This window comes from Stegostoma tigrinum, chromosome 33 (assembly GCF_030684315.1).
Source record: "Stegostoma tigrinum isolate sSteTig4 chromosome 33, sSteTig4.hap1, whole genome shotgun sequence".
Taxonomy (NCBI): Eukaryota; Metazoa; Chordata; class Chondrichthyes; order Orectolobiformes; family Stegostomatidae; genus Stegostoma; species Stegostoma tigrinum.
This window is the reverse complement of record NC_081386.1, coordinates 16,935,990-16,958,848: the sequence shown is the minus strand read 5'-3', so window position 1 is coordinate 16,958,848 and position 22,859 is coordinate 16,935,990. Positions and strand designations below refer to the sequence as shown.

Genomic DNA, 22,859 nt, shown 5'->3' with positions numbered 1-22,859 from the left:
TATCACAGAAGGATCAACTTCCGTGTTGGAGACAGAAAAAAATGACTTGTGTTTATAGAGTACCTTTCATGAGCTCAGAGTGTCCCAACATGCATTATAGCCGAAGAAATGCTTTGTGATGAATTGTGAAAAAACAGTTTAATGCGTTTGCAGATATCTTCAATCTTAAACTGAGAATTGCTGAAACAAGTGAGAAATTGCCTCTTGAATCATCACACAAAAATAATTGTCTCACATATGTCACTGGCTGCTTACTATTTACAGAATATAAACACTCTGGAAATTGAAAAAGTGTATATGTTTCACCACATTCTTCCACCAAGTATAATTGACTGGCAATAATTTGAATGTGGGTGTTGAATGGCATGGAACTTGGCTATTTTTATCATGGGGTTGTCCTTTAGCTGATCTTGGACTCCATGGTATAATCACTGCCTGTCCATTTACTATTTAAAAAAAAGTTCCTCATGACGTATCTTCCAATAACAGCATCTAACTTTAAGAAACTGACAAAATATTTACAACTCCACATCAGACTTTTGGACTTGGCCCAGTGACAAGCATCTGGATTCACTCATAATTTGAATTTATGTTGAAGAATAAATGATGAAACGTTTGTTTCACACCTTTTCAATGACGCGTTCAAGCTAATGGTTTGGCTGCAGTGCATTCTATGAACAAGGCTAGATGAGCGTCCACCACCCACAAGATATTTGCTTTTTTTTATGGATGTAGAAGGTGGGAAATATTCTTAAGAAAATAACATTAGAAGTTAAGAAATAGGTGCAAGAGTCAATCTCAAAACCCATTGAGCCTTTTGCTTCTTTCATTATGATCATGACTGATCTTCAGTGTCAATCTCACGTTACTGCTTACTCGTTACAGGGGCTACTGCCATAAAGTATGTTACAGCAACAAGGATTGGCTATAATGCAATTGACAAATAGGGAAACGTGAACTTGTGTTGGCTTTAACACAGCTCCATCAAGTAGACATCTTGCTGTCAGGAGCCCTTTGCTAATGATACCTACAGTGTACTTGTACAGTGCTGTGATTCTGAGAGTCCCAGAGAGATTGTCCCTTTCAGCCTCATTAAAACCGCAAAGTAAGAAGCCAACACGCCTGTTATCAGGGAAAGTAGGGTGAAGGGGAGAGTGAAAAAACAGTATATCTAACCTACTTTGAAAGGAACTGCTGTGAGGCACACAACCTGGGTACAACTGGAGCTCCAACAGCCTATTTAAATCATTGGTCAGATCATGGTTGACTTATCGTTCAACTTGATTTTCCCACCTTTGCTCCATATCCCTGGATACTCTTGTGGTGTAGTGATAAGATCGCTGAAGGAGTCTGAGTTGCTATGGCAACCTACACATGTCATACATATGTCACAGTCTGGAATTATGGATAGTGGCGGTAGATTTTATTTTTATCATACGGCTGACCAGGAATCCTTCCCAATCTTACATCTGCTATTGGCAGTGTTGGAAGAATTTGCCGATTAGTACTCAATCCTTTTAGTCGCATTGTGAACAGGAAGGAGCTGCGAGGCTGCTGTCACAGTCAGACCAACCTGTCTGAACAGCTGATGACAGTAATGCTATCCTATGTAAAACCTTAGAATCCCTTCAGTGTAGAAACAGACCCTTTGGCCCAACAAGTCCACATCGAACCTCACTGCATCCCACCCAGACCCAATCCCCCATAAGCCACCTAAGCTGCACATCCTGAACACTACAGGCAATTTAGCATGGCCAATCTACCTAACCTGGAAGGAAATCCACGCAGACACGGGGGGAATGTGCAAACTCCACACAGACAGACACCGAAAGCCGCAATCAAACCTAGGTCCCTGGTGCTGAGAGGCTGCGGTGCTAACCATTGTGCCACCGTGCAACCACCGTGTTGTGCTTTTTTGGTCATCTGCCCCTAAACCCACTTTTCCCATTGGCCCAGTAATTTATATCGCGCAATTTTCAATAACATGATGTTGTGCTGAAACGCAACTATCGCTTCACAGCAGAGCCCCCATCTATAGCCCTTGATTCCCTGAGAGACCAAATATCTGCCTATGTCAAACTTAAACATTCTCAATGATGGAGCACCATAATCATCTCAGGTGAGGAATGTGAAACATTCACAACCACTTGAGTGAAAAGATTTCTCTTCATCATAGTCCAAATTTAGATTGGGAAAAGGGAATGTACAACAAGATCTGGATGCCATTGTAAATTAGATGCTGAAAGTAAGCGTGCAGGTGTAGCAGATGGTGCAATTGTGCTGAGACCGCATTTGGAGTATTGTGCTCAGTTTTGGTCTCCTTAAATGAGGAAGGATGTTCTAGCTGTGAAGGGTGTGTAACAAAGGTTTACCAGACTGATACCTGAAATGGCAGGTCAGACACATGAAGTGAGATTGAATTGAATAGGATTACATTGACTGCGCTTAGGAGAGTCAGCATGGTGGGGGGATTGGGGGTGGTGGTCTCGTAAAAGCCTATAGATGTCTAACAGGATTGTACAGGATAAATACAAGAAGGATGTTCCTGATGAGAGGGGTTTCCAGAACCAGTGGTCACAGTGGATACAGAATAGGCCAATTGGGGCTGTGTTCAGGAGAAATTCCATCACCCAGAAAGTGACGAAACTGTGGCATTCTTTGTCACCAAAAATGTTTGAGGCCAAAACATTGAATTTAATTCATTGGGCTGAAGCAATCAAAGAGTATGAGGATTGGGTACTGATATGGATGACCAGCTGTGACCGCAGCAAGTTTGAAGGTCTGCATGGCCTAACCCTGCTCCTATTTTCTATGTTCATGTTTCTAAATGATCAGTCCCTTGTTCTGAGAATGTACCCCTGATTTATAATCCTTCAGCCAGGAAAATGATGCCTCAGTATTTATACCCTGACAACCCCAGTCAGTATCTTACATGTTACACTGAACATAAGCATATGGGGAGGTGTTGGCTAGTGGTATTATTGCTGGACTGTTAATCCAGAGGCCCAAGTATTGTCCCAGGCACCCGGGTTCAAAGCCTGCCATGCATTTCACTAAACGTCTGTAATTAAGAGTCTAATGATGATCATGAAACAATTGTCAATTGTTTGGAATGAAAACATTTGGTTCATTAATGTCCTTTAGGGAAGGAAACTGCCATCCTCACCTGGTCTGGCCTACATGTGACTCCAAAACTATATCAATGTGCTTGATCCTTAATTGCCCTTTGGACAATTAGGAACGAGCAATAAATGTTACAATGTCATCCAGTGGATCTATAAAAAAAATCTTCTCCTGTTTGTTAGTTACAGACTTATATTAGGATTGGAATTAGAATGTGGCAAAAGGAATGGATTTTACTTAATTACAATGAAGACAAGTACATTGGGGAAATATTAAAATGAAATGCATTGTGAAAGTGTTACAGAGATAGTAGGAACTGCCGATGCTGAAGAATCTGAGATAACACGGTGTGAAGCTGGATGAACACAGCAGGCCAAGCAGCATCAGAGGAGCAGGAAAGTTTGACGTTTCGGGTCGAGGCCCTTCTTCAGAAAATCATTTTCTGATGCTTATCTCTTACATGGTGAAAGTTATGCTTTATTGACAATCAAATTGTTGAAACAGGTTTAAAACAATGATGTTAAGCATACAAGGGCAACCTACCTGGTATGGTATGGTATGGCAACCTATCCCTTTTATGACAGGGATTTTTATTAAACAATTCTCATTAAATTTTTTCATTAAAATTACGTTCGTTTGTAATTTTATAACTTCACAGTAAAATATAGACTACATATTTTCTTTCCTATGCAAGTTGATTAATGTGCCGAGAAGTATTTAATGTTTTTTTTGTGCAGCCAAATCAAACAGGAATGATGAGTAATTGCAGACCTTTCTTACAGATGGAGATTATTTCACATTTACAAGGCATGAGCCAATAGGGGTGTGTGGACAGATCATCCCTGTGAGTATTATTCATCAACAGTAGGTGTTTATATTCTCAGAAACACCACAGACAAAAACTGAAGAGCAATTTCTAATCTTATTATTTGTTCACCTTTGACACGAAAGGATAACTTGCAGCTGGCGATCCTTAAATAAAAACTCAGCCCATTGAATAAGAGGTAGCGCCTATTTTCAAACAGTAAGGGGGACTTACTTATTTATTTGGCTACATTCATAATTAATTAAATGCATGTATTAATGGGAGAAATCAGCACCTTACATTCTTTATTAATCAGATAAAATCTTTGATCTTGGCTCAATGGGGATTTGAGATTAAATGCAGAATAAATTCTGAGTGCTGCAAATGTGTTACATTAAAAATGTGATTACAGAAAATTTAAGAGTACCTTCTAATAGCTGTTGATACTCTTGATAGCTGGATATATACAATGTGTACACTTTGTAATGTGGATTGAGAAGAATCCAAATCTAAACAGTTAAGTGCACTGTAAATATCCTAATAAAGTTCATGCGTTATGTCTGTTTCCAATAGACAATAAATATCAGTATGCTTAGATCTATAAAATGAATTAAAATATTTAAATCCCAAGGGTGGTAACATTTAAGTTGGCAAATTTTGAGTTTGTGTAATCAAGTGTAAATGCAAAACTGTAGCCTCATACTTTACCATCATCACAAGGATAGCTTTTATATGTCAATCACTTTGAGTGGGCAGTAATTGCAGTATGAAATTGTTTTCTATTTTAATGTTTCCAAGAATCTGTATTTATACAGGGCAGTAACTTATAGACAGCATGACTGTGTAACATGAGTAAAATAACTGTGTCCGTGCACGGAAGAATTGTATATTTTGTAAACAGGATGGATGAGTAGAAAAAAAACTTGCATTTATTTGGTGCCTTTCTCAACCAACAAACACCTCAAAACACCTTATAGTCAATGAAGTAATTTTGAGATGGAGTCACTTTGACAATATAGGAAATATGGCAGCCACTGTAAATTCTCACAAGCAGCAATGTGATAATGTCCAGGATACCTGTTTTTGTAATGTTGATTGAGGGATAAATATTGACCAGAAAATCCTCTGCCCTTTTCTAAATGCAATCTTTTACATTCATCAAAACAAGCAGACATGTGCTTGATTGAATGTCTCAACCAAAAGATGGTGCCCCTGACAGCGTAGCCTCTCTCAGTACAATACTAGAGTGTCAGCCTTGAGTTTTGTCCTTTCATCCTAGAATGGGATATGAATGCACCATCAACTCAGCAATAGCCAATACCAATTAGTAGACCTGATACCTTAATCAAAGACGTCAACATAAAGTCTTTTCAAGTGATGAACCTTGCACAGCTCAGACCACTGTGTTCCTTTTCCAAACCATGTTGCTGGGAAAAAATCCAAGCAAATGTCAAACACAGGATGAGAAGGGACATCATTTGGACAGAGTATGCCAGCTCTAGATAACTCTTGTTCATCATTTAAAAGGCTAGTATTTGGAGACGCAGGGGTTAGGCAGCCAATCTGACATCCTGACTGGAGGGCGGTCTCGGAATAGGAAGAAAATGCATGAATAGTCCACTAATCACACTAAATGAAATGTCAAGGTTGAATTTGGTAAACATTGGTTTTGGAAATGATTCTAGTTATCTCAGAATCTAAAAATATTTACAGAATCTCTAAATCTTACTGTTGTCCAGAGTTATCAAAAACATTAACAAAGTTAAAATGTAACATCATGAGCCATGTTTCAATGAGGTTTCCCTCTTTCCCTGGGACATTGTCAAAATCATGAAAGTACAAAAAAATTGTAAAGAGAAAGCAAAAGAATATATGTTGAATATTGCAAGTACAATTTTAATGAGGTGCAAAACAAAAGAGTTGTTGCTATGTCTGAAATACATAGCCTGTAAATTAGCATTGATGCATGATAGATCACTATGAACACACATATATCTAGCATTCCTTTGTCCATTATTTCAATGGAAGTATTAAAGTAAATTGGTGAATTACCTGATTTATAATAAAAGGCAGAGGAATGTTGTGAGAACATTCTGGGATGTTGGAGATTAACAATGATTTTCAGCTTAAATACGTATATTTACTTTTATGTAACTTCAGCAAATGTACTACTTAATTACTGTACAGAGATGTACAAACAGTCTTGTGGACAATTGGTCTTAAATTATCGTGAGCTTTTGTCATCAGAACATGATTTTGCTTATCCCTTTATTAAAATCATCTTCCTGTTCCTCATTTGCTTGCAGTGGAATTTTCCCCTACTCATGTTTGCGTGGAAGATAGTTCCTGCCCTGTGTTGCGGTAACACAGTAGTCATCAAACCAGCAGAGCAGACTCCCCTGACCGCGCTCTGTATGGGAGCCCTTATCATTGAGGTGTGTTCCTTTTACCTTCCATTTTCTTTTACTTTCAGTGATGGTGTAAGCAGTGAGGTCTGGGTAGCTTTTCCTTTGCTGAACTTGTTTCATCTAATCCTGCTTTCACAGGCTGGTTTTCCTCCAGGTGTGGTCAATATTGTGCCTGGATTTGGTGTGACGGCTGGTGCAGCAATAGCCTCTCATATGGATATCGACAAAATCGCATTTACAGGATCAAATGAGGTACACAACTTGCAAGAAACACTGTCAAAATTAACATGTAGGTTACATTGGCTTAGAATTAGAACTTATGAGTTTATACTGAGTCGTTAAGTAGCACAAATAATAGTATTAATTATGAAATATTTGCATTTAAATAGTTTCATCATGTCCCGGAAATCTTCTGAAATACTCCACTACCGGCATGTGGAAGTATAGTAATGAAATGTAGTACCCAAATGTGGTCAGCAATTTGTGCACAATATGATCACAAAATAAGATGGACGATTAATAAGAATCATATAATCAGCATGGAAAGAGGCCATTCAACCAATCATTTCTGTTCTGGCTCCCAAAAAGCTACTAACCCAATATTTGTAGCCCTCTAAATTCATTACTTTCAAATATATATCCAGCTCTTTTTGAGAATCTACCTCTCCCAGGTAGTGTATTCCAAATCCTAATAATTGTCTAAGAAATTTCTCTTCATCTCACTCCTAGCTCTCTAGTTGACAATTTTGAAATTGTGACCCCTAGTTAATCTCCCTGATGGTTGGTTCAAGCTTAACTTTTGGCAAAGATCTAGAAAGCACATTGCCTTCCACCAGATGAAGTAATAGTAAGTTTTAAATGAGACAAACAGGGTTTTGGATTAACATCCCATCTTTGAGACAGCATCTTAGCCAATGCAGCATTCTCTCTGCAATGCACTGAATAAGTCAGAATGGATCACAGCCCAAATCTTCCAGTCAGCCCTTTATCCATCACTGACAAGAGAGAAGACAAAATTACCCACTTACTTCCACTGAGTTTTCTGATTAATATTCCACTGGGGTATTCTGGGTTCAGAAAAGATTTACAAGAATGTACCAGGGTTAGAGGGGTTGAACTGTAGGGACAGGCTGAATAGACTGGGGGTATTTTCCCTGGAGCATCAGAGGCTGAGGGGTGATCTTACAGAGGTTTATAAAATTATGAGGGGTATGAATAGCCAAGATATTTTCCCCAGGGTAGGGGAGTACAAAACTAGAGTGCATAGGTTCAAGGTGAGAGGGGAAAGGTTTAAAAGGGACCTCAGGGGCAACTTTTTCATGCAGTGCCTGTTGCATGTATGGAATGAGCTGCCAGAGGAAGTGGTGGAGCTTGGTACAATTACAACATTTAAAAGGCATCTGGATGGGTACATGAATAGGAAGGATTTAGAGGGATATGGCCCAAATGCTGGCAAATGGGACTAAATTTAATTAGGATATTTGGGCGACATGGACAAGTTGGACTGAAGCGTCTGTTTCCATGCTGTACACCTCTATAATTCTAAATGTTGCAACTCCAATGGCGTAATTGTAATCTGCCTCTATCACTTCCTCTGGCAGTGCATTCCATACTTCATTCCAGCTCATTTTTTTCCCCTCTCACCTTAAAACTATGCCCTCTATTTTGGACACACCCACCCTAGAAAAAAGACATTGGCTATTCAGCCCATCCATCCCCCTCATGATAACTTCCTAGGCAATTTTCACAGAGTCAGCACACCACAGTATCCCAATGACCACCTTGGCTCATGCATCTAAGTCTTCAACTATCCCGAGCCCAGATGCTCTGGTCTATGTGTCCAGGTCCTGGAATAGGGACGTAAAGCCATGCATTTCAGACTTGGCAACAGATACGCTATGAATTGGCCCAAACTGATACTTAGATCAAAGGAAGAGAAACAATTTTATTCACTGTTTGAATGACTACTATCTGGGAGTTGCTCATTGATTCTTTCAATCCAGGAGATTTCTGGATAATCATGGAGTGTTGACACAATCAGTGTAAATTGATATGGTAATTAGGTAGTGAATGAACTTAGATACATCAAATGAAAAAAAATGCTTTGAACACTTTAAAAAACTTTTGGCCCATTCACAGGCCAAATAAAGGGAGGATCCAAGATCACTGATGCCAGTTCCCAGCTCCTACTGCTGCAGGGAATATTCCCAATTGCAAAGCTGCAGAAAGGGCAATGGAATGCAGGGCAGTTTGAAAGTGTTCCATCAGCAGTCAGCACAATTACTGTGGATCATCACGGATAGACCAGCACATATAATACATACAATTAACCTTTCTCTTAATGCTCACTTATGTCGATTGCATATGACAGTACCTCTGTTGACTTTATGGTTATTCATTACTATTAAGGCATGATGGTTTTTAATCAAGCAAAAATTGGTGATGTCATTTTCCATGAAAATTAATAAATTCATAGCAAAATTTGGGTTAGAACTTTGATTTTTACAGGCGATGGCCTGAATTTTATCCCAGGTTTTGGAATCCCCACATTAGGTCAGGTTGGGGAGAGCTCTGGAGCTAGGCTAATGTATTCTTCAAAAAAAATTATAAAAGGCTCAGAGGGGTCTAGGCGAAGTAACACCATGGAGATAATTGGAGCTTTGGGAAAGGGGAGAGGCGCTGCCTATCCTGCCCAGTGCCCATATTTTGGCCCATGAATGTTCTGGCCATCAAAACCTCTCCTCCTACACCTGGCCTCCCTCCCATCTCTATCACTACCCTGCCCCCAACACCATCATCCCTAAATGCCAAATGGAGCTAGAAGCCACCATGTATAGCGAGGAGCACCCCCCCCATTGACCTTGTGGGCCTTGATTTATGCTCATCATCTGCCAGCCACTTTGCAACTTGCTCCAATCCACATCAGCTTCTTCTGTCAGTAAGAGAAGCTACTGCAGAAGGACCACGTTAGGACTTAAAGAATTACAGATGCTGTAAATCAGGAACAAAAACAGAAGTTGCTGGAAAAGCTCAGTAGGTCTGGCAGCATCTCTGAAGAAAAAATCAGAATTAACGTTTTGGGTTCTGTGACCCTTCCAAAGGTCACCCAACCCGAAACATTAACTGATTCTTTTCCTTCACAGATGCTGCCAGACCTACTGAGCTCTTTCAGCAACTTCTGTTTTTGTTCCATGTTAGGACTGATTCTACAACATTTTCTGCAATTTTACCACCCTCTCCCAGGGGCCTATAAAATCTTGGCTAATATTTAATTGCCAATTCATCAATGCTAATCATGATGTACTGGTATTAAGCTTTTCGGCTGCACATATCTGAAGAGCAATTTAACTGATGTTAACTGGAGTCCTAATACTACAAAGATAATTCAAGTCAATTCGATGCTTCAATGGGTCAGTAAGCACATGAGGTGATGCTCCCCCCACCCCCCCTCTCATAAAGGGCATGCATGAATTGGCACAGCTGGTAATTCTGTAACCTCTGAAAACACTAGAGTGATTAGTACTCGGGTGGGGGGTGGTGGGTTAAGATTAATGATGACATGAATAGCAGACGTTCTGCATCCTATGCAGATCAATGGACAACATGCATCTTTTCGTCAATGCTGTACCTTCAATTTTGGAGCATTAAGTATTCAGTCTTGTGCACAATTAGCACAGAGAGGGTTACCAAACACAAGGGGCAATACATGTTGACCACGTATACCAGTGATATTGCAACATAAAGCAAAATCAATTTCTTTAAATATGCCTCACAATCTGACCTTCAGTTATTGTGACAGATGTGGAAGCAAAAGGCAGTTGGCCGACTCTGGCAGGGTGATGTGGCATGCCAATTAAGAGAAGTGATGATTTTCACTGTCAGAACAGTACATTGTAGTTGGTTGATTGATCTTGTAGGTTTTCATCTTAGATCCAGTAGCACACCTGATGTTCCATTTATCTGCAGAGTCAGAGTTTCCTTGCCTGAAATGCCACGGTAACACAGTTTGTTGCAGTAGATTTAATAAGGTTGCACATCCACTGTGCCTTTTGCATTTCCAGTCTTCCCTTTCTTCATGTTTTCCGGTAATATAGGCACTAGCAGATGTTGAACTGATGTTCTTATGCAGAAACTGGTTTGATTTTTTGTGTTGATAATTGCATTACTTCTTTGAAATTATTAATGCCAGGTCTAACCTATAATGAAATGCTGATTTTTTTGATTTGTGTGTTCAACTGTGAAATACTGAATGAGTTCATATTTAATGATCTTTAACACAACCTTAACAAACAAAATGCAGACATTTCATTCTTATTTTGCTGTTGTGTGCTAATCCATTTTTGGACACAGTGTCATTGAATGGTTACAGAGCAAAAGGAGGCCATTTGAGTCATTGAGTTTATGCTGGCTGTCTGAAAGAGTAACTCCCCTAGTCCCCTTTACCTCAGGGCTCTGCAATTGCTTTCGCTTAAGAATATTATCCAACCACTTTTGAAAGCCACAGTTAAATCTGCCTCCACAATGCTCTTAGGAAGCACAAGCCAGACTGTAACTGCCGGCTGAGTAAACAAACACTTTTTATGTTGCTGCCTGATTTTGAATGAAGGGTCTAGGCCCAAAACGTCAGCTTTTGTGCTCCTGAGATGCTGCTTGGCCTGCTGTGTTCATCCAGCTCCACACTTTGTTATCTTTTTATGTTGCTGTCCTGCTTTTGCAAATTGGTATACTCTGGCTGTCAACTTGTACAGCTATCAAGGGACACTGAACACAGAGCAATGGTGCTTTACTAAATCACTTTTTTACTCATATCAACACAAAGCAAACTGTTTTGGGTGTTCTGAAATGCTACTTAGCACGGCAGCATCGGATGGACTTCTCTTTATCCTGAAAAATCCCTGCAGCAAGGTACAGCTTTCATGTGTGACAGATGTTGAAAAGTATCTTCCTCCCAATTCCAAGGATTGAACAAAGTGCATTCAAAAGTTGTATCCAGCAGTAATAAAAACGAGTCAGAATTAAAGCCCATATGAAAAGAGGGAAAATTTAAAAGACAAAGAAGAAAGATTCAGACACAAAATCTGAGGGGATAGTTTCACCTTCAACACTGTGCATTGCAGAACACCCTGTGCCAAAGACCCACGCCCAAGAAAGAGAAAAGACCAGACTTCCATTCACGTATTTCAACACCACCAGATGACTCAAAGTACATTGCAGGTGGTGCAGTGCTTTTGTCATGTATCGTAACACACAGAATAGAAAGTCTCACAAACAGTGATATGAAATTAACCAGACCACTTAAGATATTGATTGAGGGATAAATATTGCCAGGTCACTGATACAAATGATCATATGGATTTGGAGCAGAAGGAGGCCATTCAGCCCTTCAATCACTGCCACTATTCAATCAGATCTTGGCTGAACTGCTTATGTTTCGAATTCTACATTTTCAGTTACCCCCAATAACCCCTGTCTAACAAGAATCTATCTACTGTGCCTTGAAAATATTCAATGATGCCCACCTCCTTCCTTTTGACATAGCTCTCTAAGCAAAAAAAATCCTCTCATCGTTAAACAGTGTCTCCCAATTATGGATTCTCTCACAAGTGTGAACATCCTTCTCACATCCACTTTGTCAAGCCTATTAGAATTTTATAAACTTCAATCAAATCACCATTTATTATTCTAACTCTAATGAAAAGAAGCCAAACCTGTCCTCCTACTCATTCCTGGTTTCAATCTATTAAATCCCCTCTAAACCACCTCCAAAGCATTTATATCCTTCCATAAATTGGACACCTAAACTACATAATATTCAAGCTTTGGTCTTACCAATGCCTGCAAAACTGAATCATAGAAACCTTACTTTTATGTTCAATTCCTCTTGTAATAAAGGATAAAATTCCATTAGACTTCTTGATCATTTATTGTGCCTGCATTCTAACATTTTGCACTTTGTGCACAGAAAGCCTAAATCCCTCTTCTTTAAATAATTAAAACATTTAAATAATTACTTTCTGACAATGTGAACAACTTCACAATTTCCCACATTATACACTATCTACTAGATTTTTTGCCAGAACCTAACCTATCTATATTGGTCTGTACTCTTGTTTATTTCATCTTCCCAACACATTTTCCTATCTCATTATGTCTTTTGAAACTTTAGTTAGGTATTTTCTGATCGGCCTGTTGAGAAAGGTTATCACACATCTCTAGAGCAGGTGAGATTTGCACAAATGTTCAAAAATTCAAAGTACAGCACAACACCTGCGGGATCCCATTCATCACCTCTGCCAATCTAAAAATGACCCACTTATGCATGCTTAAAAAAAACAAAGTTGCCGGAAAAGCTCCGCAGGTCTGGCAGCATTTGTGAAGGACAAAACAGAGTTAACCTTTTGGGTCTGGTGGCCCTTCCTCAGAACTGCTGGACAGCCAATCTTCTATACCTGCCAGTATGTTACCCCATGCCCCGCCCCTGCCAACACCATGAGCTCCTATGTTATGCAATAACCTTTTAGGTGGTACCTTTTCAAATGCCTTCTCATGACTCTTGAAATAGTGCCATTGGGCAAAATCTTATGGTCACCCACAAGCAGGTTTACAGTTGGGAAGGCCCAAAAAATTCATCTAGGTGGAAAGACCAACTGCCAGTTTCATTACCAATAACAACTTCCCTGGAGTTCTTGTCTGAAGACTCCTCATAAAGATGAAAATTAGAAGCAGCAAGTAGTAGAGGCAGGGGATTGAAGATGTAGTCAGAGAGGTAGGCCCTCAGGAGGCTTTTGAGAGTGTGGTGACAAGGAGGAATGTTATGCAGAGAGTTCCAGAATCTGCAGTTGACCATTTTATGCAGATTGTAGAATGGCAAGCATTAATGATGCACAGAAGGTCAGAGGCCTAAGGGTGTATTGCCTTGAAGAAGTTTAAAAGGAAAAACGCAGACACAACAGAAGGAAATTTCTAAATACAACAGACATTTTGAATTCAATTTCATAGTGGAGGGGGATCAAATGGTGGTGGGGGCGTTGGGGTAGACAGGGATGATATGAAATTAAGACTTAGTGTAGGATAAGTTTTGGGCTTCAGATCTTTGAGTATGTTAGAGTTTGTGTCGGGTGAAACAGCTTGCGTAAAGAATGCAGCAGTCTGAGGAATCTAGTAACTACTGTCATAAAATTTAATCCAAGCTATTCTGAGTGCCTGAGGAGATGGGCACTGGATCAGAAAGTCTCTCTGAATCATGCTGCATAGACACATTGCAACTGACTATCGATTTATCACTTGGAGTACAGGCAGCTTGTCCACGAAACAACAAGTTGTGCTCTAAAAGGCAAAATCATTTCACAAACAATGAGTCTGAAAGATTTCTTTTCTTTTAACCAATAAGGCTTCAAAATAGAGATTCGTGCTGCATCATGACAAGTATTTTGAAGTTGTAAATGCAGTGCAAGTGCCTCTTCAGCCAAAATGATTTTAGTTGCAATTCTAGAATGTTCTGTTTTCATTAAAGGTCTGTTCTAAGTCATATTGTGCGACTTGCCTCAATTGTACTTCCTTTTAACTACCTGCACATTTAAAAGCTTTGTTAGCCTAAAAATGAAAATGAAAATTATCGAGTATCTAAAGCTCCATCTCATAGATCCAAACAAAACCAGATGCTTATTGTGATGTTCAGCCACTATATGCTGTGTCCTTTTTAGGATTTGATTTCCTGTTGATTCTAATATCTAAAAGCAGCTGTGTCTCACAGAGGTTAACATTTGGCTTGATAGGAATACCACAAAACAGGACATCTATTTTCCAATAAAAAGTGCAATGCAAGGTCGAATGTAATAAAGGGTCTGCCTGCTAACAGCAGTGATCTGCTCCCTTATGAAAAACTGCAATGCTGTCCTCCAAGAATTCTGCTTGAGAGACTTGCTTTTGCATCTTTTAGTAATTAATTTCTTATGATGATTGAGTTTCCAGTAAGTAAGGTTTCCTTTGCTGGAAGTTTCTTCCTGTGATTACTGGAACAATAGTGTTCTTTCTTTTGTTAACAGGCACTCAGCATAAATTTTTACTCATTAGTTTACTTTCTTCTATGCAGCAGCTAAAATTCTGAAGAAGTACAGCCAAATGCTATGACACAGGGTTTAGAAAATGTGAGAGCTACATGGGCTGATTGGTCTCATTTTCTCTACTTACCTTCATGATATATACAATCTTGTTGAAATAATTCTGCCGGATACTGATATAAACACATTACATTGTGATGCGGAAAAAAGCTGGAGGAGTTCTCAGTGAAATTGGAGAAGATCTGCTTGGTACAATTTGTGCTGTGCAACTTGGTGTAGGAAGTATTCTTGCAACAGTTTCTTCATGTCTGTTGCTAGCCAACAGCTACAATCTCTTGCCCCTGTGCTTCCACTCTGGGTCCTTTGTTACTCTTGGTCACACTGACCACAAATCAAACTCCCAGGTCTCGTCCGTTGTTAAAGCTGCCAGTAAGCAATTCTATTTTTGTTAACCCCAAGACTTTATCTTCCCTTCAATAATTTTTAACTCTCAATAAAAGCAAAGCCAATTCAAGGATAAGCCAATAATATTTCTGGGAATGCGGTGATAGGGGGAGCATTTAGATCAATGGAATTGATGCTAAAAATTGGCCTTGATCAATTTGTATTGTGGATCTGTCTTAACAGTGTGTATTGTATGGCCCTGTTGCTATTTCTTATGTTCATGATACCCTTGCATATTTGATAAAGCTGTTTCTTCCAGAATCGCTCTTTCATCCTGAACTGAAGCAATTCCTGATTTTCTTAATAAGTAAACCTCCTTCTCCTTCTGTCTGCTGCATCTTCTCTTGCAATTGATATAATCTTTATCACAGATATTCGTGTGATCAGTGTCCCAATATAGTTTTCTCCCTTGTTTCTTTGAGAACCCAGCCACACGACCCTATTTGCTCTCCCACCTCCAAATTCTCACAAGGTAAACTGAGTTTTGGAACAGCTTCTGACCCTTCATTCATTCTTTAGAGTACAATTCAAGAAATCCTCACCCTGTCATTCTCTCTTTCTTCCTTCTGGTTTTAAGGCCTTATTGAAACTAGAGTTTGAAATTACTCAATCTCAATTTATCTCCCATTTTGTCTTAACTTTTGTAATAATTCTGGTGTCCTGCACTTATGATGTTTTGACTTTTCCTTTGGCTTATCAGTAAAAGTAAAATGACAATTTTTAAAAACTGATTTCTTCATTCTGAAACTTCCATATGCTTTCCAGAAGAACAAACTCAAATTGCTTCCAGTTGGAAATTTTCTATTCAACAAATGAGATGACACTTTAAACATAGCATCTAGTTGTAATGCATTTTTATTTTGAAAAAACTTAGTAATTTCAATGGTATCATCATTTCTGTGAGAAGGGAAGCTTGGTTGAGCATTAATACAATAGGACAGCACCTTCCAAACCCACAATCACTTTCAAACAGATAGACAAGGGCAGCAGATACATGGGTTCACCAGCCCCTGCAAATTCCCTCCAAGCTGACTTGGAAATAAATCATTATTCCTTCACTGTCACTGGGTCAAAATCCTGAAATTCACTCCCTGTGGATCAACTTACAGCACATGGGCTGCAGCAGTGCAAGAAGGCAGATCAGCACCATCTTCTCAAGAGCAATTATGGATGAACAATAAAGGCTGATCAGCCATACCTACGAGTGAATAAAAAATTTTTTCCAATACACTCCTGGCCAGTGTCTCCACTAAATCCTCTGCAAATTTGATGCCATCCAAAACTCTGATGCACATGTCCTAACGCCCCTGATTTGCATTCATTCTCATTAAGCAACGCCTCAATTTTAAAATTCTTATGCAGACTTTCAAATTCCTTCCTGGCCGTGTCTTTTTCCTATCTCTGCAAAGTAACCAGCTGCACAAGACTTTGACATGTCGGCATGCCTCTAATTCTGAAATTCTGGGTGTTTACAATTTTAATTGCTCCACCATTAGAGCTGTGTTTTCAGCTGCCAAAACAGCAAGGTCTGTAGTGAACTCCCGAAGACTTTCCACCTCTCTTCCTCCTTTTCCTTCTTTAAGATTCTGCTTAAAAATCTTCAATCAAACATTAGTTTTTCCTGTTCTAGAATCTCCTTACACAGCTTAGTGCCAAATTTTGTTTTAGAGACCTCCTGTGAAATACCTGGGGATGTTTTATTACATTAAAGGTGCTATATAAATACAAGGTGTGGTTGGGTAGGCAAGTGCTAAAAGCTTTCTGTAATTAGAGCAAGTGAGAGTGACAGCCAATGTTGTGCAAATTAGACAGTGATAAAGGGGGTTCCCCACATAGTCACTGTGCTTTATATAACTCACTGCATTTTCTGAATGCAATGTCCTGTCTTTACCCAATCCATACCAGGTCATCACATTCCAACGTCAAGGATTTGGAGTTTGAACTGTGAGGAAAGCACCATGTCACTTGGATTGATGTCATAGGAGAAGAGCATGTTGAGGGGACAATTTGAAAATCAGGAAAGATTTTCAAGCAATAGATCATTAAAGGCTATTTCCTCTATTTGAGGATTCATTGACGCATGGGTATTCATTCAAAATTGATGCAGAGGTTAAGGATTGATCTTACGCAAGAAGTAATTGGAGGATGGAATGCTTTTCCAAAGGGAAAGTTTGAGACAGAGATTACTCAATCTTTTGAGGGATAAATCGATATGGAGAGAGAGCAGAATGCTGAGCTTAGTTGTGGATTGTTTGAGCAAAGAACCAGCCCAGGCACAATGGATTAAATGGTCTCTTTCTGTGCTGCAAATGGTTATCGTTCTATGTCTCTGTGTCCTATTCTTGCTGGCTACAGCTCACCAGCTGCATGGTCTCAAGTCAAGATGCGGGATTTACTCCCATTGACTTTACTAGGTTTCAGATCATTAAATGTTTAAATGGAAAACGGCTGTGTCCGATGTCATGTTCCAACATACCTCACCAGCTGCAATGCTTACATTTCACTGCAATAAAGTAAAATCTGCTTTTCATTTTAAAAAAAATTAACCTTACCCATAAAAGAGAAATGGAATCGGAAGACAAAAATCATCAGTGGGCATCAGAATAAATGCTTCAAAACTTCACTAATAGTGCGAAACCCTGCAAGTATTCAGTGGGAGTTAGAAAGTTGGCCTGAAATCCGATGGGCTTGACTTGCCAATTGGTTATTTCCTCCATGTCACCAATTTGCTCATTGAATCATTATTTGACACAAAGTTTAGAAGGGAGAGTGATAGTGTAAATGGGAGCAGGATATTGCAAAGAGGAACACTGTGGCAGAGGAGTAATATCATTGGATTAATAATCCAGAGATTAATTCTCTGGGAACACTGGTTCAAATCCTATCACGGTAGCTGGTGAACGTCCAGTTCAATTACAAACCTTGAATATAACATTAATTTCAGGAATGGTGCCATGAAACACAACTATTCACATTATACATTAACAATCTGGATGATAGGTGGAGGGACAGTTTATTTTAAGGAAGCAGGGAGATTGCAGAAGGACTTGGGCAGGCGAGGAGAGGGGTAAAGAAGTGGCAGGTGGAAACAATATGGGAAAGGATGATGTTATGCACTTTAGTAGGAGGACTAGAGGTGTAGATTATTTTCTAAATGAGAAAGGACTTTGGAAATTTGAAGTACGCTGGAGACTTCAGAGTTTGGGTTCTGTATTCTGTTAAGGTTAACAAGCAGGTTCAGTTAGCAGTTAGGAAGGCAAACACAACGTTAGCATACATTTCAAGAAGGCTAGAATACAAGAGCAGAGATGGGCTGCTGAGGCTGTATAAGGTTCTGGTGAGACTTTATTTGGAATATTGGGAGCAGTTTTGGGCCCCATATCTAAGACAGGATCTGTTGGCATTGGAGGGGATCCAGAGAAGCTTGGCAATAATGATCCCAAGAATGAAGGGCTTGTCATATGAGGAGGGGTTGTGGACCCTGGATCTGTTCTTGGTGAGGTTTAGAAGGATGAGGGGGATCTGATTGAAACTTACAGAATTCTAAGAGCCCCAGTTAGAAACGATGTGTAAAAGTTGGTTCCCCTAGTAGGAGAGACTAGGACCTGAGAACACCGCCTCAGGGTAAAGGAATGATACTTTAGAACTGAGCTGAAGATGAATTTCTATAGTCAGAGGGTGGTTAATCTGTGAAACTCATTGTTGCACAGGGATAAGGAGGCCAAGTTATTGAGCGCATTTAAGACAGAGCCAGACAGGTTCTGAATTGCTAAGGGGATCAAGGTTTACAAGGAGAAGGCAGGAGAAGGAGTTGAGAAACATATCAGCCATGATCAATTGTCAGGGCAGATTCAATGAGCTGAATTGCCTAATTCTCCTCCTAAGTCTTATGATCTAATGGAAACTATCATTGGTTGTCATAAAAGTCCATCTAGTTCACTAACATTCCTTTCGGGAAGAAATTCAGCCTTTCTGGTTAGTATGTGACTCCTGACACACAACAATGTGATTGATTCTTATTTGCCCTGTGAAATGGCCCAGCAAGTCATTCCATTTGACGGTAATGATAATGGGCAGAAAATGCTGGCCTGGCCAGCAGTGCCCACATCTCTTAGTAAAAATAAAGATAAAAGGATACGGACAAATATGATAAATGGATAAAAATATGGTGGAGTTCAAATGTGAAGCCACTTCGAGCACAAAAAGGTTGAATGTATATTTTATAAAAGGTAAAATAAAACTGTGAACAGTAAAGGTTCAAGAATCCAAGCACATAGACATTAAACACCCGCAGATCCAAAAAAATCCAAAATGGTGAATACATGGTTGCTGTTTAGCCTAAAGGGGGTGAAATGCAAAAGGAAGGAAGCGATGCTTCAGTTGTATATAGTCTTTTTCAGATCTCCACTTGGAACACCGTATTCAGTTTTGAGCACTGCTCTGCTGGAGGTAGCTTGGTGCAGACTTTTAATATCCACACCCTGCTGTGTAGGACTAAATTATAGGGACAGGTTGCATAAGCATGGCTCATAATTCTTTGATTGGAGGAGATTGAGCCTGATCAAAGTGTTTAAGATGGTAAAAGGATTTAATCAGCTACAAAAAAACCTAAGAAATCATTTCCTTTGTTGAGGAGAATCAAGATCGAGTGAATATGATAACATCAGAACCAGGGTGTGCAGGAATGAAATCAGGAAACACATTTTCATATAAAGGGTAGAGGTAATTTGGACTTCTCATGTGTCCTAAAAGCTGTGGGTTCTAGGAATATTGGCTGTTTCAAGACTGAGATAGATAACATTTTGATGGGTGAAGATTGTCAAAGCATGTAGAGCAATGGAAAGGAAATAGAATTGGACATGTCCAATAGACCAATGGTGAAGCAGGCCTGTGCAGTTAAATATCCCTCCCCTGAATTGGAATTGCTGACTGCAGGAGTGCACTCTTTCTTGTTTGGGGCCAATAGATGAGGAAGACCTATCTGCTGGAACAGACTTGTTACAGGCTCAGCCCTGTGCAAAAAATGTTCTGTTTCTCATGGATTTACAAACATTTCTGCTGCTGTTTGGTGCTCTGAGTTGTTTTTGCCAAATAAGCCTTTACATTTTTTGAATATGTTCCAGAGAATATTTCACTTGGTTCTAGTAGGTATCCAGAATGGAGTCTTGCAAAGTGAGGATGGTTTATTTTCTTGTATCTGTAATCTGTCTGCTTGAGGGTGTGGAGAGAGGGGTGAAGAATAGATATTGGGAAATGGGCGAATCTAACCCTCTCTACTGCAGATGCCAGCGAGCCTATACATGGATCGAACTCAATATTCTGCTCTGTTGTTGAAAAATGCAGAGAGATGAACACCAAAGTTCTGGAATAATTACCACTCTTCTGGGTTAATTCAGTGGCCACTCAATTTGGAGGTGCTACTATCTCAGTTTCACCAGCCACCAGGGCTCAAAAATCAGCCCTCAATTCCTCAAAAGCTTCTTAATTTTTAAGACCATCTCAAAGCTGTTGAAGTGATAGCCTCCTATAATTTAAACAGCTTACAAATTGAAGGGATTGAGGGGAGGAAATTGTCAAATGGAGAGGATTTTTCAAACTCAGGCACAAGCAGTAAAGAAAAGTGATAAGTGTGAAAATGTGGTAAATGTGAAACTTCCCCACAAAAAGAGCTGATGTGGGACAAATTCGGTGAGGTAACAAGCTAGCTTGGCGTGATGGGAAACTCGTGGGAGGGTGGAAAGCAAAATTCAAGGAATTGGTGGGAGCAGGTTTGACAAAGATTAGACAGAGCGGAAGTGGGCAGAGGGATAAAATTTGGATAAAGAAGAAAGTGTTGTAAAGCAAAACAGGCATTTTTTTTCCAAAAAGTTGGTAAAGGAAGAACAGTCAGGCAGAAGGTACAAAGATTGAGTGGGAGACTTTAGGGTAATATAAGACACTTCAGCAATAACAAACGCAAAATTGATTTTACAAATAAAACAGAATCCCCTAACAATTTATGCTGTGAGTGTGAGAATGATGTGGCATGGTGTCCTGAGCCAAAATGCCCACTCCCTTGACTAAGGGCCACTGACAAACATAATAAGTTGCCTGGCCTTGCATCTGTGCTTAGTAGCACAGCAGGACCGATAGAGTGTGAACTTTTAAGATGGAGTAGAGGGGGTAAAGTTCCAGAAGGCAAGATGTGGGCACTATGAGTATACAAGTAGGTGAAAAGTGAGTGAGTGCGAAAAGAACATGCCGGAAGTTCTGAGATTCAGTTTGGTCCAAACCATGAATTGGTATCCACCCCTGCCTCCCGGCACCAGTATTGCAATAAAAGGTACCAGTGTGCTGCATTGAAGTGCAGGACCATACTGTAAATGGTTCGGAGATGTGTCATGGAGACGGGCGACGATGGCTGTCTGATGAAGGGTCTAGGCCCGAAACATCAGCTTTTGTGCTCCTGAGATGCTGCTTGGCCTGCTGTGTTCATCCAGCCTCACATTTTATTAGCTAGTACTTGTTGTTTGCCAATGTAGTGTGCCCTGAGTTATTGGTGACTGGTGTCCAAGATGGGGGTCTGGAGGAACAAACTGTGGGCTGGACTTTGACCTTCATTTTGGGAATTGTCTCCATCTAGTTTCTATCCAATAGGTGGAAAAGTGAAACTGCCTATTACTGAGACAAAATTAAGTAATAATAAGGTGTTAATGCATGCTACTAGACCTCATGCCACTCTCTAGTAAGAATTTTGTTCAGCAATAGGTTAGAAAATGGGAATGTTTGTTCTCGATGTTGAGAGGCTCCTTGCTGGACATTTTAAACAATTTTCCCAAGTTTTTCGCTATTGTCCACTTTGTTCAGAGCATGGAGAGATTCATTCCTGAGATTAGTTTCTTAGTTCCAGAATTATTCATTGAACTTAAATCCCATTAGCTACTGTGGTGGGTTTTGACACCACATCCCCAAAGCATTAAATCCAGGGATCCGGATTACTCGGCCAGTAATACTACAATTACTTTGGGACTTTTCTTTCTATTTGTTGTTGCTGGGCCTTGCTGCATACAGATTGATCATCTGCAAAACATGAGGTTTTTCAAAGGAGTTCAATAATCATTTAGTACATCCTGAAAGGAATGATGCTAATGTGAGTTCTTTTCATTTATTGACTGGTATGTTTTCAAATGAACAAAACACCTCTCTCTCCTTACTCGACCTCTCTGTTTCCATCTCAGGCAACTACCTAGAAACTGATCTCCATTTCAAGCCCACCTCCTCCCACTCACCTTCCTGCAAAAATGCCATCCCCTATTCCCAATTCCTTTGCCTCCACTGCATCTGCTCCCAAGATGAGGCATTCCACTCCCGTACGTCTCAGATGTCCTCGTTTTTTCAAGGACCGCAACATCCCCCCGACAGTGGTCGAGAATGCCCTCGACTGTGTCTCCCGCATTTCCCGCAACTTATCCCTCACACCCCGTCCCCACAATAACAACCAAAAGAGAATCCCCCTCGTCCTCATGTACCACCCCACCAACTCTAGGATCCAATGCATCGTCCTCTGACACTTCCGCCATCTGCAATCTGACCCCACAACCAAAGACATTTTTCCCTCCCCACCCTTGTCTGCTTTCTGGAGCGACCACTCTCTCCATGACTCCCTTGTCCACTACACGCTCCCCTCCAACCCCACCACACCCGGCACTTTTCCCTGCAACTGCAGGAAGAGCTACACCTGCCCCCAAAGCTCCCCCCTCAGCCCCATCCCAGGCCCCAAGAAGACTTTCCACATCAAGCAGATGTTCACTTGCACATCTGCCAATGTGGTACACTGCATCCACTGTACCTGTTGTGGCTTCCTCTACAGTGGGGAAACCAAGCGGAGGCTTGGGGACTGCTTTGCAGAACACCTACGCTTGGTTCGCAATAAACAACTGCACCTCCCTGTCACGAACCATTTCAACTCCCCCCTCCCATTCCTTAGACGACATGTCCATTCTGGGCCTCCTGCAATGCCACAACAATGCCACCCAAAGG

The 22,859-nt window shown here is 40.3% G+C and overlaps 1 protein-coding gene across 2 annotated transcripts in view; it reads left to right on the top strand.

The window, feature by feature from the left end:
• aldh1a2 (aldehyde dehydrogenase 1 family, member A2) overlaps window positions 1-22,859 on the top strand; it is a 79,172-nt gene that overhangs the window by 41,406 nt on the left and 14,907 nt on the right. For both annotated transcript variants that reach the window (XM_048562907.2, XM_048562906.2), the window contains exons 5-7: window positions 3,906-3,967; window positions 6,235-6,363; window positions 6,475-6,588. In XM_048562907.2, the coding sequence (XP_048418864.1) occupies window positions 3,906-3,967; window positions 6,235-6,363; window positions 6,475-6,588 (305 nt within the window). The remainder of the gene's footprint in view (window positions 1-3,905; window positions 3,968-6,234; window positions 6,364-6,474; window positions 6,589-22,859) is intronic.